Below are 14,332 nucleotides of genomic sequence, written 5' to 3'. Positions count from 1 at the left end.
GCTGCCAGACATAAAATACCTGCAAGGCACAAAAAAAAAAAGAGGATCTGGTTTAAGTTGATTCAACATAACGCAAAATCTGTGATGGAGTATTCTCTCATTACACAGTGATGATATCATCACTATCACATTGCAACGCATGCATCAGCCTTACATCACTCGCTCGGAGCAGAAGCAGAGGTTCTGTTCCGCCCGAAAAAGGTGACAATGCAGCAAAAAGCTTTCGAACGCCCTTATGACACTTAACATCACACCACAATATCAACAAAGAAAATAAGCAGAGAGAAAGAGGAGTTGCTGTAAGGTCAGGTTCGGGTCGGAAGAGTTTCAGGATTGTCTGAATTGTTTTTGGGATGTGACGATAAACCAGTGTGATCGCTTCCTGTAATAAGGCAATTTAAATGGGAAATACAAAATAAACGTTAAACGTATTTGTGTGATAATTGGACGTATGTATGACAAAATACTAATAATGAATCATGAAATACGGTCATTAATGTAATTGCCATAATTCCATCATGTGAACCATCATTTAAAACGAAACAAAAACAAAATAAAGATACGCATGAACTACTTCTAGGAGAGAACCTGGAAACCTATAGGTCTTACATTTGCTTAATATTTTCGAGAAAGGTATTCTAGAGCTTAGGAATAAGTCTGAATATTAGCTAGAGAAAGTGGAGTGTGACCGTGTCTGAGGCTCGGGCTGCAGGAGGCCAGCTCATTCTCCTGAAAAAAAAAAACAACCCAAAAAAAAACAACTGGAATCTGGTATGGTGATAACCAGATATTAGTTACAGTTCACACTGTGAGCGAAAGATTGAAGCTAGCAGGGTTTAAATCGAGAGAGAGAGAGAGTTAAAGAAGGAGAAGGAGAATCAAAGCTCCACTCTCACATCAAAGTCCTCCCATGGGTTCGAGCCACATTAATATTCTGCAGAGCTCTGACAAAAAGCGAAAGAGAGGGAGAGTAAAGACTTTCAATTCAGCGCTCTCGTACGGAGGTAGACAATTTTCATAACACACCTCCCGAAAATAGGTGTTTTTTTTTTTTTTTTTTCTTTCAAGGTGAGCATCGGCTTCAACGCACTGTGAAAGTATTGGTGTGCTTTACACATCTGCCCTGAGCCATGAGCTTTAGCGCTGTCACACTGTACACGTCACTTCTTTAGGATTTAAGCTCTATAACAAGTATCCAGGCCAAACCTATTTTCCGTCATGTACAGGTAGGTATTTAAATGACTGAATGTCCTCAGCTATTTGAATCAGCTCTTGATGGAGTCTTATTATGTCTTTTGTCAGAACATTAAGAAACACAGTGAATGCACATACATACGTCTACTTTACATACGGTACATACTGTATAAGAACTTACGTCTTAATGCTATGGACGTATATTTGTAGCGGTCTGGGAAACTTTTTGATACTAGATATGTAGCAAAAAATGGGATATGTGATACCCCTTCTCAGGGAACAGGGTTACAGTGTAACCCAGACGTTTTGTTTTTTCTTTTTTTTTTAACCACCGCTTGCTACATGATCTTGTAGAAAGACCAGGAAGCAAATAAAAACATTCCCACATCATTTGGTGAAATATAATTATGGTTTCTTAACGTAGAGATGTTATAGGCAGAAAAAACAATTTTGGCCAAAAAAAAAAAAAAACAATTTTCTGTCTGTTTGCATGAATTAAGCCACAGCACCATCCAGCGGGGTTTCCTCAGACAACCACACGTATTTCAAAGCTGTTTTTACATCATTAGTCAGCGTTCCAGTCTTTTATGGAATTATGGTATTTATAGGTTTCGTTGTAATGTTGGGATTCGACTGTTGCATATGTTTGTCTATGTAATAGACACCACTCTGATGCTTACAGAGCTTTTTGAGTTACTCAACATTTTTGATGTGTAAGATTGTGTGGGTATGGGGGTTACTGGACATCCAAAAATAACCCCCGCCCCCCTCCCACACACACTCTCACACACACACACGCAGACTCTTCTTTGGGAGGATGCCAGCACTGTATCAGATCCAGCTACTGATGGTGTTAACGTATATAATGTATAAAATACGTTATACAGGCAAGTAGAGGAAACAGAATATTCTGGCTATACATTATACAGAATGGAAAACTGTAAGTCATACAGGATTTTCACTGAGGCAGGACAATCAAAGCGTGATCTGTCTCCTTCCAGTTCATTTAAATCTGCACCGGCTGGTGGTGGAGAAACTGAAGGCTTGTGTAACAGGGATTAATGACCGTCGCTGCTGTCTGCCTCATGGTTTATAGTTCAGGAGCCAAAACTCTAACACAATGCAGCACAAGCATCCTTTGAGCAGTGACAGGGGTTTTTATGCTTCTGTTGAAATTGTTGAAGTGGTTTAATTGAATAACAGGAAAAGTTCAACCATCTTCCAGCAAATAAAATTTCACATGATTATCATATCGTAATCACAGCTTGTCTCGGTTAAAAAGACAGCCTATGCAGTGGGGCGTGAGGAAACACTGTGGCCACGATTCGATGTGATTTTTGATACTGGCTTCACAATTCATTTCTATTCTCTAAATATTTTTGAACAAAATTTGAATTAGAAAAAAACTATGACTGAAAAGACTCCTTTTTTTTATTTCTGTTAGTCAATACTTTGTGCTACCTCCCTTTGCCAAGATAACAGCTCTGAGTCTTCTGCTATAACGCCTGATGAGGTTGGAGAATACATGGTAAGGGATCTGAGACCGTTCCTCCATACAGAATCTCCCCAGATCCTTCAAATTTCGAGGTCCACGCTGGTGGACTCTCCTCTTCAGTTCACCACACAGGTTTTCTATGGGGTTCAAGTCAGCGGACTGGGATGGCCATGGAAGGACCGTGATTTTGTGGTCGGTTGATTATGATGTATGTTTTGGATAATTGTCCTGCTGGAAGATCCAACCATGGCCCATTTTAAACTTTCTGGCAGAGGCAGTCAGGTTTTCATTTACTATCTGTTGATATTTGATAGTCCATGATGCCATGTCTCCTATTAAAATGTCCAGGTCCTCTGGCAGAAAAACAACCCCAAAACAGTAAAGATCCACCACCATATTTGACCGTGGGCATGAGGTACTTTTCCATATGGCTACCTCTCTGTGTGCACCAAAACCACCTCTGGTGTTTATTGCCAGAAAGCTCTATTTTGGGTTCATCTGAGCATAGAACCTGATCCCATTTGAAGTTCCAGTAGTGTCTGGCAAACTGAAGACGCTCGAGTTTTTGGATGAGAGTAGAGGCTTTTTTCTCGAAACCCTTCCAAACTACTTGTGGTGATGTAGGTGACTTCAGATTGTAGTTTTGGAGACTTCCTGACCCCAACACCCAACTAACTTCTGAAATTCTCCAGCTGTGATCCTTGGAGATTTTTTGGCCACTTGAACCATCCTCTTCACATCGCGTTGAGACGATATAGACACACGTCCTCTCCCAGGTTGATTCATAACATTTCCAGTTGACTGGAACTTCTTAATTATTGCCCTGATGGTGGAAATGGGCATTTTCAATGCTTGTGCTATTTTCTTATTACCACTTCCCATTTTGTGAAGCTCAACAACCTTCTGCTGCACATCACAGCTACATTCCTTTGTCTTACCCTTTGTTATGAATGACTAAGGGAATTTAGCCTGTGTGTTACCTCATATTTATACCCCTGTGAAACAGGAAGTCATGGTTGAACCATTTCCGGTTCCTAGTCACCTAGGTGTACAAAAAAATTTGGGAATATACATCAAATAATTTTTTTTCTCATATGATTTCATAGGGGTGCCAATAATTGTTGCACACATATAGTTAATAAATATATTTTATTACCTCACTTGACGCTTGACCTGCTTTGAATTAATATCCAACGTAAGACAATGTACCAAACAGACGTAATCCAGGTCTTGAACCCCAGCAGCGACATGTTGTTTCTATACCCGGTGTGATTAATGAGTCCTCGTGAGCAGGGAAGAACAGTAGGCTCTCTCCTTTACACCGTGTGCCAATGGGACATATGCGCTGTCACATGGCACTGTCAAAAGCTCTGTGTTCTCCAAGCACACTGGGACTAAATAATGATGATAAATGTAATATGGCTCGAGTGGGCTTTGTCCTCCTTGAGTGATAAAGCATGTAAAAAAAAATGGGGGCGGGGGGGGGGATTGTAGCTTTAAAAAAAAAAAAAATCTTGCACCAGTAGAGAGAGAGAGGAAGGAAGAGAGAAGAGGGTTAATCTGGTTAGCTTGGCTTAATTTTGCTTTGCTTTAGTGAAGGCCAGATGGCATGAACGGATTAGACTCCCTCCTGTCTGTACTGGGCTTCAGAAAGAGAAAGGGATTAATGCTCTTGCACACACACACACACACACACACACACACACACACACATTGCATAAGTACACATGCATCACTACAGTACCACCCTACACTGTGATTTAGAGTTGTAATGAAAAGTCATTTAATTTAAAGCACACATCATGTAACACAGAGCCCCAATGCACCCTGGATGGTGTGTGTGCCCAATGAATGAGTGATCCTGGGTGTTTGGCTATCAAAACCACTCGCATTACCTATTTGTATATAGTGCTATAGTCATGAATTAAAGCCTGACACAAGTACACAACTACACATGCATCTATAGATTATAATAACTCCCTTATTTCACAACCTCCAACCTTTTTTTACATCCTCTAAGCACCTTTTAGATCATTTTCTCACCCAGAATCCAGGGTACACAAATTTATACTCAAGTGGCATTTGCAGAAAAGCCCATTCAACCACTCAGAAGTTGATTATTTTCAAATAATGGCACATCCTGATGTGTGTTTGTCCACTGTTACCACAGCAGTTTCCCACATCATACATTGCATCTGTTTATAACAAGTCACTTCCTGTTATCACTTGTCTTATAACAGCGAGAACACTCTTTAAGTTAATAAGACAAAAAAAACAACAAGCACATTAATATAAACCTACAAGACAAAAAAAACCAAACTGATTTTCACGAGTACAATGTCCTCTGTCCTGAAGACTCTCCAGTGGTGGAACACCTACTGACCATTACAAAGTATAAATTGTAGAACTGCTGTAATGTTTTTTTCTATTATGGGCTTATTCTAGTGTTGGGAAGTAAACAGGATAGTTCACCCAAAAATAAAATCTCTCATGTCGTTCCAAACCCATAAGACTTTCATTCATCTTTGGAACACAGAGGAGGACATTTTTAATGAAACTTGGGAGATCTCTGTCCCTCCGTTTAACCAAAACCAAAACTTTCAAGCTCCAAAAAGTTCATAAAGGCAGCGTAAAAGTAATCCATGTGACTCCAGTGGTTTAATCCCAATTTTATGAAGCGATACGAATGCTTTGTGTGCACAAAAAAAACCAAAAACTAGTCTTTATTCGCAAAGTATGTTCACTTCCGCATAGATCTCCGAACGCGTTCACGAGAGAACCACAACACGTGTGTGAAAAATGTCTGCGAGAGCGGGCAAAAAGCGCAAGTCTTCCTCTATGTCGAAATCTGCAGACACCTTTGTTACAAAGATTGTTCTGTGACTCAGTTTGTGTACAGCGTCCCACTTCCTCTGCTGTAAACAGTGCAGCGCTTCCGGGTTCCGCTGTATCGCATCGCATCAGCGCAACACGTATGCGTGAACGCGTGTCGGAGATCTGTGCGGAAGTGAAGATATTTTGCGAATAAAGATTTGTTTTTAGGTTTTTTTTTGCGCACGCAAAGCATTCTTATCACTTCATAAAATTGGGAGTCACATGGAATACTTTACGATGCCTTTATGAACTTTTTGGAGGTTGAAAGTTTTGGTTACTGGGCTGTAAATGGAGAGATAGAGATCTCTCAGGTTTCATTAAAAATGTCTTCATTTGTGTTCCGAAGATGAAGGAAAGTCTTATGGGTTTGGAACGACATGGGGGTGAGTAACTGATGACAGAATTTTAATTTTCGGGTGAACTATCCCTTTAACATAATTCAGCACACTACCGCTCTGTACTGTTAGCATGTCATATATCCTGTAATGCAGTCTGGTGAATATTTTTTCTTTGTGGCTAATGTCGAAGTTGAGGATGAGTGGAGTTGGTGTGTCTGCACAACACACACCATGTTTGTCATTTCTGTTCGAATCTCAAGAGTTTTGGCGGAGAAACTTTGCCTCAGTAAAGCCGGGGAATTTAAATTCCGACGCGCCCCAGCTCCAGGCCGGGTGAATTCTTTTGCTGCTCTTTTGTGCCGAAAGCCCTTTTCTTTCAGCTCCCTCTCCTCCCACACTTTCTTTCCTTTTATCCTGTCTTCTTTCCCCCTCCGTGGGACATTTACATCCCCTTTCAGTGACACAAGGTCACTCCTCCCTGTTTTCCCCTCATGCCCTGCCCTGTCCTTTATTCTGCCCTCCCTCTGCGCCTGTGCTGCTCCACTATTGGTGCAGAGGGTCAGTGAGGAGTATATCGGACGGACTCCTTCCTTCCTTTTGCCTGCCATAGAGAGAGAGAGCGTGAGAGAGAGAGCACTGTAACCCCTCCCCCTCCACTAGCTCTCTCTCTCTCTCTCTCTCTCTCTCTCTCTCTCTCTCTCTCTCTTCCCAGCACCCCTCCCTCATTCCCTTCTCCTCTGTGGAGCTCGGATCTGATCCCTCCTTCAGATAGAGAGAGAGAGAGGTAGCCACTCTCTCATATTAGGAGCATTACTCTGCATACCAGTACCAGCAGATTTACTTTGAACATCTGATAGCGCGTCATTCTCTCCCTCTCTCCGTTTCCACCTCCTGTTTTCAGACGATCAGCTCCACGTTCCCCCTCCTCCGTAATCTCCACTCGTCTCTAGGATGCACTGAGAGAGCAGGATGGTGCACCAGGAAAACTGCGCCTACCAGGTCTGACACGTAATATTATTAATACCAGTTATTAAAAACTTCCGATGAGGCCTTAAAGTGATAGATCGTTCAGGTTATGGTGTTAGTAGTTAATAAGGATGACGGTTAGAGGGACAGAGCTGCTGATGTGGGAGAGGTGGAGGAGATGAGGGAGGTCTGAAGTGAGTGTGTGTTTGTGTTAGAGGTATGTATCGTGACGCGCTGCTCCAGGGCATTCACTAGGGATGTTTATTAAAGCGGAGTGCACTGCAGTGAGACCGTGTACGCACCGGTGTGTTTCAGTGTGGGATGATGAGAAGGGTAAAATATGAAGACTGTCAGTTGTGTATTTGTTAGAGTGGGCTTGGTTGCTAAGGAATAAGCCTGTGTGTGTGTGTGGAATGTAGGAATGTAGGTAAATGGTTTTTAGTCATATTATTATGTATGTTCTTTCAGAATGTAATGATGTACTTGACTGTCATAAGGGCTGTGAGTGTGTGTAATGAGTGTGCTTTTCATTTGAGTACACAGCACAGATTGGGGGGGGTGTGTGTGTGTGTGTGTGTGTGTGTGTGTGTGTGTGTGTGTGGGTGGGTGAGGAATGGCATCTCTGAGTCTGAACAGCACCAGAAGTGTCCCACTTTACTCAATGACAAAACAGGTGTTATTTAGCCAACACTAACAGCATCATTCTCTCTCTCTCGCTCTCTCTCTCTCTGTCTAGGGATGTCAGAACAATTCCTCTGTTTAAATACTATCAAAAGCTGCATCCGAATGTTTTGCTCTTTAATGTAGTGAAGGGCTTCTGTATAACTATTCATATAGACTTTCATATAAATAGATATTTTTACTGTTGCATCAGTTTTCCAATAAAATATATAACGGATGAAAGTAGGTCTTCTAAAAGCTATATTACGTACATTTTCAGTATAGTATAGGAAAGATATACAGTATAACACCTTTAGATTATTATGTCGTGAGCATATATAGTGTACGTAGGGTGGTGAAGGCTTGGTGGTCGCAGAAAATTCATAACCCCTGACCTAGCCGCATGAAGATGAGATCATGATGGCTGATATTAATGTGGATCCTACGTCACCTTAAAAATGTAGAATCAGTCTTATATCCAGAACAAATGAAAGTGACTCTGAAATAAATCTGACGTTTTAACACAGTTATGATACAGATGATCTTGTGATTTTCTACAGTTTTCACGTCTGTGGTTTATTCAATAAGAACACACAGAGTGTGTACGCTACTGTACATGTTCAGAGTTTAAACATATAGGCTAATTAATATTCATATACATACCAATAAATGTTATCTCTTATTCTTCCGTCCTCTATTGTGTGTTCTCTCCCTCACTCTTGACTTATTCCTGGCTAGGTCCCCCCCCCCCACCCCCCCATCCCATTAGCAGCATTAGTTAGTCTTCTACAGTGGCTGTGCTCCAAATACGCTGCTCAACCTACGCTCTGTCCAACACCCACATCGGTGATGTCTCATTTATTCCTGTCCTAGTAGCTCACTGTAATCCCTGGACATTTCCGCATGTCGCGTAATATGATTTTACGCAGTGATTACACAGAACTCATGATATAGCAGTGACAAGCCGTGGACAGGAGGAACGTGAAAAGAGGAGTGATTATGGGACAGGACTGGACTAAACAAGTGTTTAGATTCAACAGCCACGTAGACAGGATGAGGACAGGATGAAGAGACAGATACAGATGGAGAGATAGAGTGAGAGAAGATTAAAAATCCCAGAAGGGTTCAAACTCAGAAGGGTGAGAGGCCGAGTTCAAAGCCATGCGTGAGGAGAGAGCGAGAGATTATACCTCTTATTTACTCTTTTAAGATCTTTTATAAGAGCTGGTCCACATTCCTCCTAGTTTAAGAGCTGAACCATAACATGGGAGCTTCCTAACACGCACGTTTTACTTTCAGAACAGTTTTTAATCAGTAATGACAGTTATTGTCATTTTATTATTATTTAAAATTATTTAAATTTTGTCTTATTTCCCCCTCTGACCATTTCCACTTCATTCATTTGTTTCAGCAATAATTTTCAACAACCCCCCACACACTGTTCTTTTTTTTTTTTTTTTACTTCCTCATAAATAATTACAGTTGTTCAAGTTGTTGTCATAGCAACAAAAGGGCACCGCTCCCTCCAAGCTCCTAATCTTACTGATTGTTTGCACGAAGTATCAAAAGTGATTTTTAAAAAAAATAAAATTCATTTTTTTTATATTTTTCTTTTATTTTTAATATTCAATTCTTTTATAATTTATAAGCTCGTTCAAATTTTTTTTTTACGTAATTAGACTAACGCTATGTTGATGTATTGTACTATAGAGAAGTCAAACTGTGCATGCTTTTAGCGAAAGTACTCATTTTTACATTTCCTACTTTTAAATGATCATGATGACGCTCCGTGGTTCATAACAGCGTTTTACACCAAAACGTAAAATTAAGAATTAATGCGATTTAAGGAAATCCGCTGGGAAAAGTGTTATTGTCAACAAATTGGCGAATTGTGGTTTCAGGGTCATTAGCATCTAATCATGTTGTTTTTTTTTTTGTTGTTTTTTTTTTCCAGCAAAATAATAATCCTCTTGGCTTATGCTAATAAAATAAATGTAAAAAAATCAGCATACAAAAACAGCAACACAAAATGCTATAGTGCATATTATATTTGTTGTAAACACAATGAAATGAAGGTCGAGCGCAGAACACCAATAGTATGGTATTTTTTTTATTGGGCATTGATAGAGGCAGACATGGAGAGAGTGAGAGAGAGAATTTTCAGTGCGGGATAAAAGGGGGACTCTATTAGAGAAATACAGAAAGAGAGAGAGAGATGGGGTGTGGGAGATGGTGGACAGAGAATTATTGAGAGAGAGAGAGAGATGTCTTTTGCTCTCTTGGGGCCGCTCAATTAGACTCGTATCCAGGCAACCTGCAGCACGCAGTACACTGTTTGTGGTCGAGCAACGACTGGTGCCGGCCTGCTCCTGTCACCACACACACACACACACTCGCGCACACACACACGCGTGCGCACACACACACAATCTCTCGCTTCACTGAGGAGGGGCTGGTAACCGGGGACTCATCCTGAAAACATTCTGCTGCTGTCAGACACTCATCTTTTATAATAGCCTTCTCTCTTACTCTCTCTTGCTGTTTCTCTCTCCTTGTATCTCTCTCTCTCTCTCTCTCTCTCTCTCTCTCTCTCTCTCACTCTCTCTTGCTGTTTCTCTCTCCTTGTATCTCTCTCTCTCTCTCTCTCTCTCTCTCTCACTCTCTCTTGCTGTTTCTCTCTCCTTGTATCTCTCTCTCTCTCTCTCTCTCTCTCTCGCTCTCTCTGACTCCCTCCCTCTCTCGGAGTTACACAGAAACACAAAATAATAATTATCCTCTTGGCCTAAATTATTTACCCAAATATAGTGTTGGATAATCTCCTCCTGCGACTCCAGCTGTGTGTGGGTGTGTGTGTGTGTGGGTGTGTGTGTGTCTGGACCTGAAGGACCATATTTCAGCTGTCACCTCCCCGCCATCAGCAACAACCTCTGGCTGAAAGGAAGAGTGAGGGTGTGAGGGAGGGAGAGAAATGGAGCAGAGCAGAAAGCGCTTTGATCGATTCCCTTGTGCTTGTGCCAGCAGGGTGTGGTACATGTGTGTATGCTTGTTGTGTGTTTCTGTACTAAAAAAAAAAAGACATACCATGTGCAACGACCTTCACTAACCTTGTTCATCATCATCATCATCATCATCATCTTGAGTTACAGTTTCTCAAGCTTACTTACAGTCATGTGAATCTTTAACACACAAACACACACGCCTCTTTACCGCTGATTTATTGTCTCCTGTCTAGTTTAGAGATCCGTCGCTCCCATGAGGGCACGCTGAACCTGCTACGAGTCGTGTGTATGTGTGTGTGGTGGGTGACGTCCTGCTGGGTGTGCACTGCCCAATTAGTTTAGAGTAAGAAAACCTCACTGTGGAGAAACAGATCAGAGGTTTTGCTGGTGTTGCCATGGCAGCTGAAGCCGTCTCTCTTTAGTTGAAACATGAAAACAAATCGGTGAAGCGTTGTCCGTGTGTGTGTGTCATCTGGTCCCCACAACAGTAGAAATATAAACAGTGTCAGCACTGTGTGGTTCGGCTGGACACAACGTCCAGCTTTTATGTGCAAAATTTGTTTTAAAAAAAGCAAACAATTTCCTTTGGTTCTGTCAGGTTATGTGTAGGCAGAGCGTTACGTACTTGCAGTGATGAACAAGTCAGTGGAAGTACATCACAAATATAATATGTAATACATGATTCAGTGTGTGTGTGTGTGTGTGTGTGTGTGTGTGTGTGTGTGTGTGTGTGTGGTGTTTCGGTAACGATCATTTCTTGATCACACTCTGACTCATAAAGGTTGCAGTATGAAGTCAGCCTGAATTATGGAGGGAGGGGGGGAGGGGGGAGGCGGACGCCAGGCATCTCTCACCATGCAGTCTCGCCGTGTGTGTGTGTGTGTGTGTGTTATTGTGTGCTCACTTGTCTGGAAATAGCCATAGTAATTTCGTGTTAAATGGCATTCCTAATATATAAATATGTAAATGAAAGTAATCACTGCAGCATGTGCAAGGCCAGATGTGTGATATGCAAATGAGCGCTCGGCCATATGCAAATGAGCTCTCTAGCCAAACCCAAGATGTGATGGTGTGTGCGGCGAGTGTCCTGAGTTCCTGTAGGGGATTCAGTGTTAATGAATGATGTCATTCAAGTTATCCAATACCTCATATGACTGTGGTTAAAATAATGATATGATATGATAATGATATGGGTGTTGAAGCTTTTTGCTGAAGCTACACGGGTATTGTGCAGAAAACAAAAAAAGTGAAGTGACAGTGTGTATTGTTAAAAGCGCTATACGAATAAAATTGAATTAAAATATTACTTACATTTAAAAGCTTATATAACACACCCACCTCAAAAGACAATGGCATTGTAAAGATAATGTAATCCCACTTGCACATAATGTTATAAAACATCATTTTACTGTTTCAGGACAATCCAAATCATTGAATCGTCTATGCCCAGTGCTTGTGCAATGGCTCTGAGTGATTTATCCCTCTTTTGTCATCTTCAGAATGTCTTTCTTTTCGCCCATAGAAAGCTCTGTGATCTTCATGTTGTTGTTTTTTCACAGGTGAAACCCGGAGTAGACATTCAGAGCTATTCGTTCTTTAAACAGTAACTTTAACAGGGCACATGTGGGCAGCAAGAAACACCTCTCAGTCACATGTTCCAATTGTTTTGATCATTTGAAAAAATGGGAGGGTTCAGACAAAACGTGCCATGTTCGAAGTTGTCGAACACATCTAGATGTAAAGGTCAGGAAACGAAAGCTGAAATGCTGATCTGTCGTCTCGTATTCATCTTCTGATCTCAAACCCAAATGTCTTCGGTGTAGAGCGAAAACAACATAATAGGCCTAGCTGTTCCAGTACTTTTGGAGGGGACTGTAGAGAACAGTGTATCACACAAGCTTGTTTGAGGTCATGAAAAATTCAACATGGCAGGTGTGTGATGAGAGAGAGAGAAGTGCACAAAAATGTGTATGAAACAGAGTCCACACACACATCTTGCTCCCACATTTATAAGCAGAAAAAAACACAACACACGCAAACACACTGAAACGGGTTTAGCGAGCATGTGTGTGTATTTTATGTGAGTAACGTCCTGGTACACTTCAAATAGATTTCATGCTGTTTCATGTTGTGAGACTGAAGTGCTAATTCCCTACATGAAAGAAACACTCTGTGTGTGTGTGTGTGTGTGTGTGTGTGTGTGTGTGTGTCTGTTTGGGGCTGTGTGTAGGGGGGAGGTTTTTGGATGTCATATCTTTAGCATATTTATTCAGTTTCTTTATAAGTATTAGGGGTCTAATGATACATATTACATCCTTCAGTTCAGTATATCTGCATATCTTACAGTACATTCAGCAGACTGCATTATATAGTAGGATATGAGATGCTAGTGGAGAACGCAGGATTCAAAAACAAGTTTGAGCTACAGAGAGCTGTGTCACACCAAAAGGGATGCCGTTGTCATGGTTTTTACACAAAATTGGGCTAGTTTCATTTAGTTAAGGACCAAATGCCATTTTTGTCTTGTCACCTGGATGATCAACAACTGTTGCTATGTTTTGTGATAGTTGTTCACGGGTCCCTTGTTTGTCCTGAGCAGTTAAACCACCCACTGTTCTTCAGAAAAATCCTCCATGTCCTGCACATTATTTGCTTTTCCAGCATCTTCTGAATATTTGACCCCCTTTCCAACAGAGATCCGTCTTTTCACACTGAGGACAACTGAGGGACTCGTACACAACCATTACATGAGGTGCAAACATTCACTGAGGCTCAAGAAGGCAATATGATACATTAAGAGTCAGCGGGTGTAAACTTATGAACATGATCAGTGTAAATTGTTATAATTTTGTTTAAAAAAATTTTTTTTCATTTAGTACAGTGCATCCGGAAAGTATTCAAAGCGCTTCACTTTTCCCACATTTTATGTTACAGCCTTATTCCAATATGGATTAAATTCATTATTTTCCTCAAAATTCTACAAACAATACCCCATAATGACAACATGACAGAAGTTTGTTTGAAATCTTTGCAAATTTATTAAAAATAAAAAACAAAAAAAGCCACATGTACATAAGTATTCACAGCCTTTGCTATGACACTCAAAATTGAGCTCAGGTGCATCCTGTTTCCACTGATCATCCTTGAGATGTTTCTACAACTTGATTGGAGTCCACCTGTGGTAAATTCAGTTGATTGGACATGATTTGGAAAGGCACACACCTGTCTATATAAGGTCCCACAGTTAACAATGCATGTCAGAGCACAAACCAAGCCATGAAGTCCAAGGAATTGTCTGTAGACCTCCGAGACAGGATTGTATCGAGGCACAGATCTGGGGAAGGGTACAGAAATATTTCTGCAGCATTGAAGGTCCCAATGAGCACAGTGGCCTCATCATCCGTAAATGGAAGAAGTCAAAACAAAAAAAGCACATGTACATCCTTTGCTCAATACTTTGTTGAAGCACTTTTGGCACCAATTACAGCCTCAAGTCTTTTTGAGAATGATGCTACAAGCTTGGCACACCTATTTCTGGGCAGTTTCTCCCATTCTTCTTTGCAGGACCTCTCAAGCTACATCAGGTTGGATGGGGAGCGTCCGTGCACAGCCAGTTTCAGATCTCTCCAGAGATGTTCAATCAGGTTCGGGTCTGGGCTCTGGCTGGGACACTCAAGGACATTCACAGAGTTGTCCTGTAGCCACTCCTTTGTTATCTTGGCAGTGTGCTTAGGGTCATTGTCCTGTTGGAAGATGAACCTTCGCCCCAGTCTGAGGTCCAGAGCGCTCTGGAGCAGGTTTTCATC

The 14,332-nt window shown here is 41.3% G+C and overlaps 1 protein-coding gene across 3 annotated transcripts in view; it reads left to right on the top strand.

The window, feature by feature from the left end:
• Positions 1-14,332, top strand: part of schip1 (schwannomin interacting protein 1) — a 68,121-nt gene that overhangs the window by 25,431 nt on the left and 28,358 nt on the right. The window contains exon 1 of one of the 3 annotated variants that reach the window (XM_053651720.1): positions 6,637-6,900. The exons of the other annotated variants lie outside the window; for them this stretch is intronic. Coding sequence (XP_053507695.1) covers positions 6,871-6,900 — 30 coding nt within the window. The 5' untranslated portion in view covers positions 6,637-6,870. Of the gene's footprint in view, positions 1-6,636; positions 6,901-14,332 lie in introns of those variants that run through there. 3 annotated transcript variants of the gene reach the window in all.

This window comes from Ictalurus furcatus, chromosome 20, assembly GCF_023375685.1.
Source record: "Ictalurus furcatus strain D&B chromosome 20, Billie_1.0, whole genome shotgun sequence".
Lineage (NCBI taxonomy): Eukaryota > Metazoa > Chordata > Actinopteri > Siluriformes > Ictaluridae > Ictalurus > Ictalurus furcatus.
This window is presented reverse-complemented; position numbering and strand designations above follow the sequence as displayed.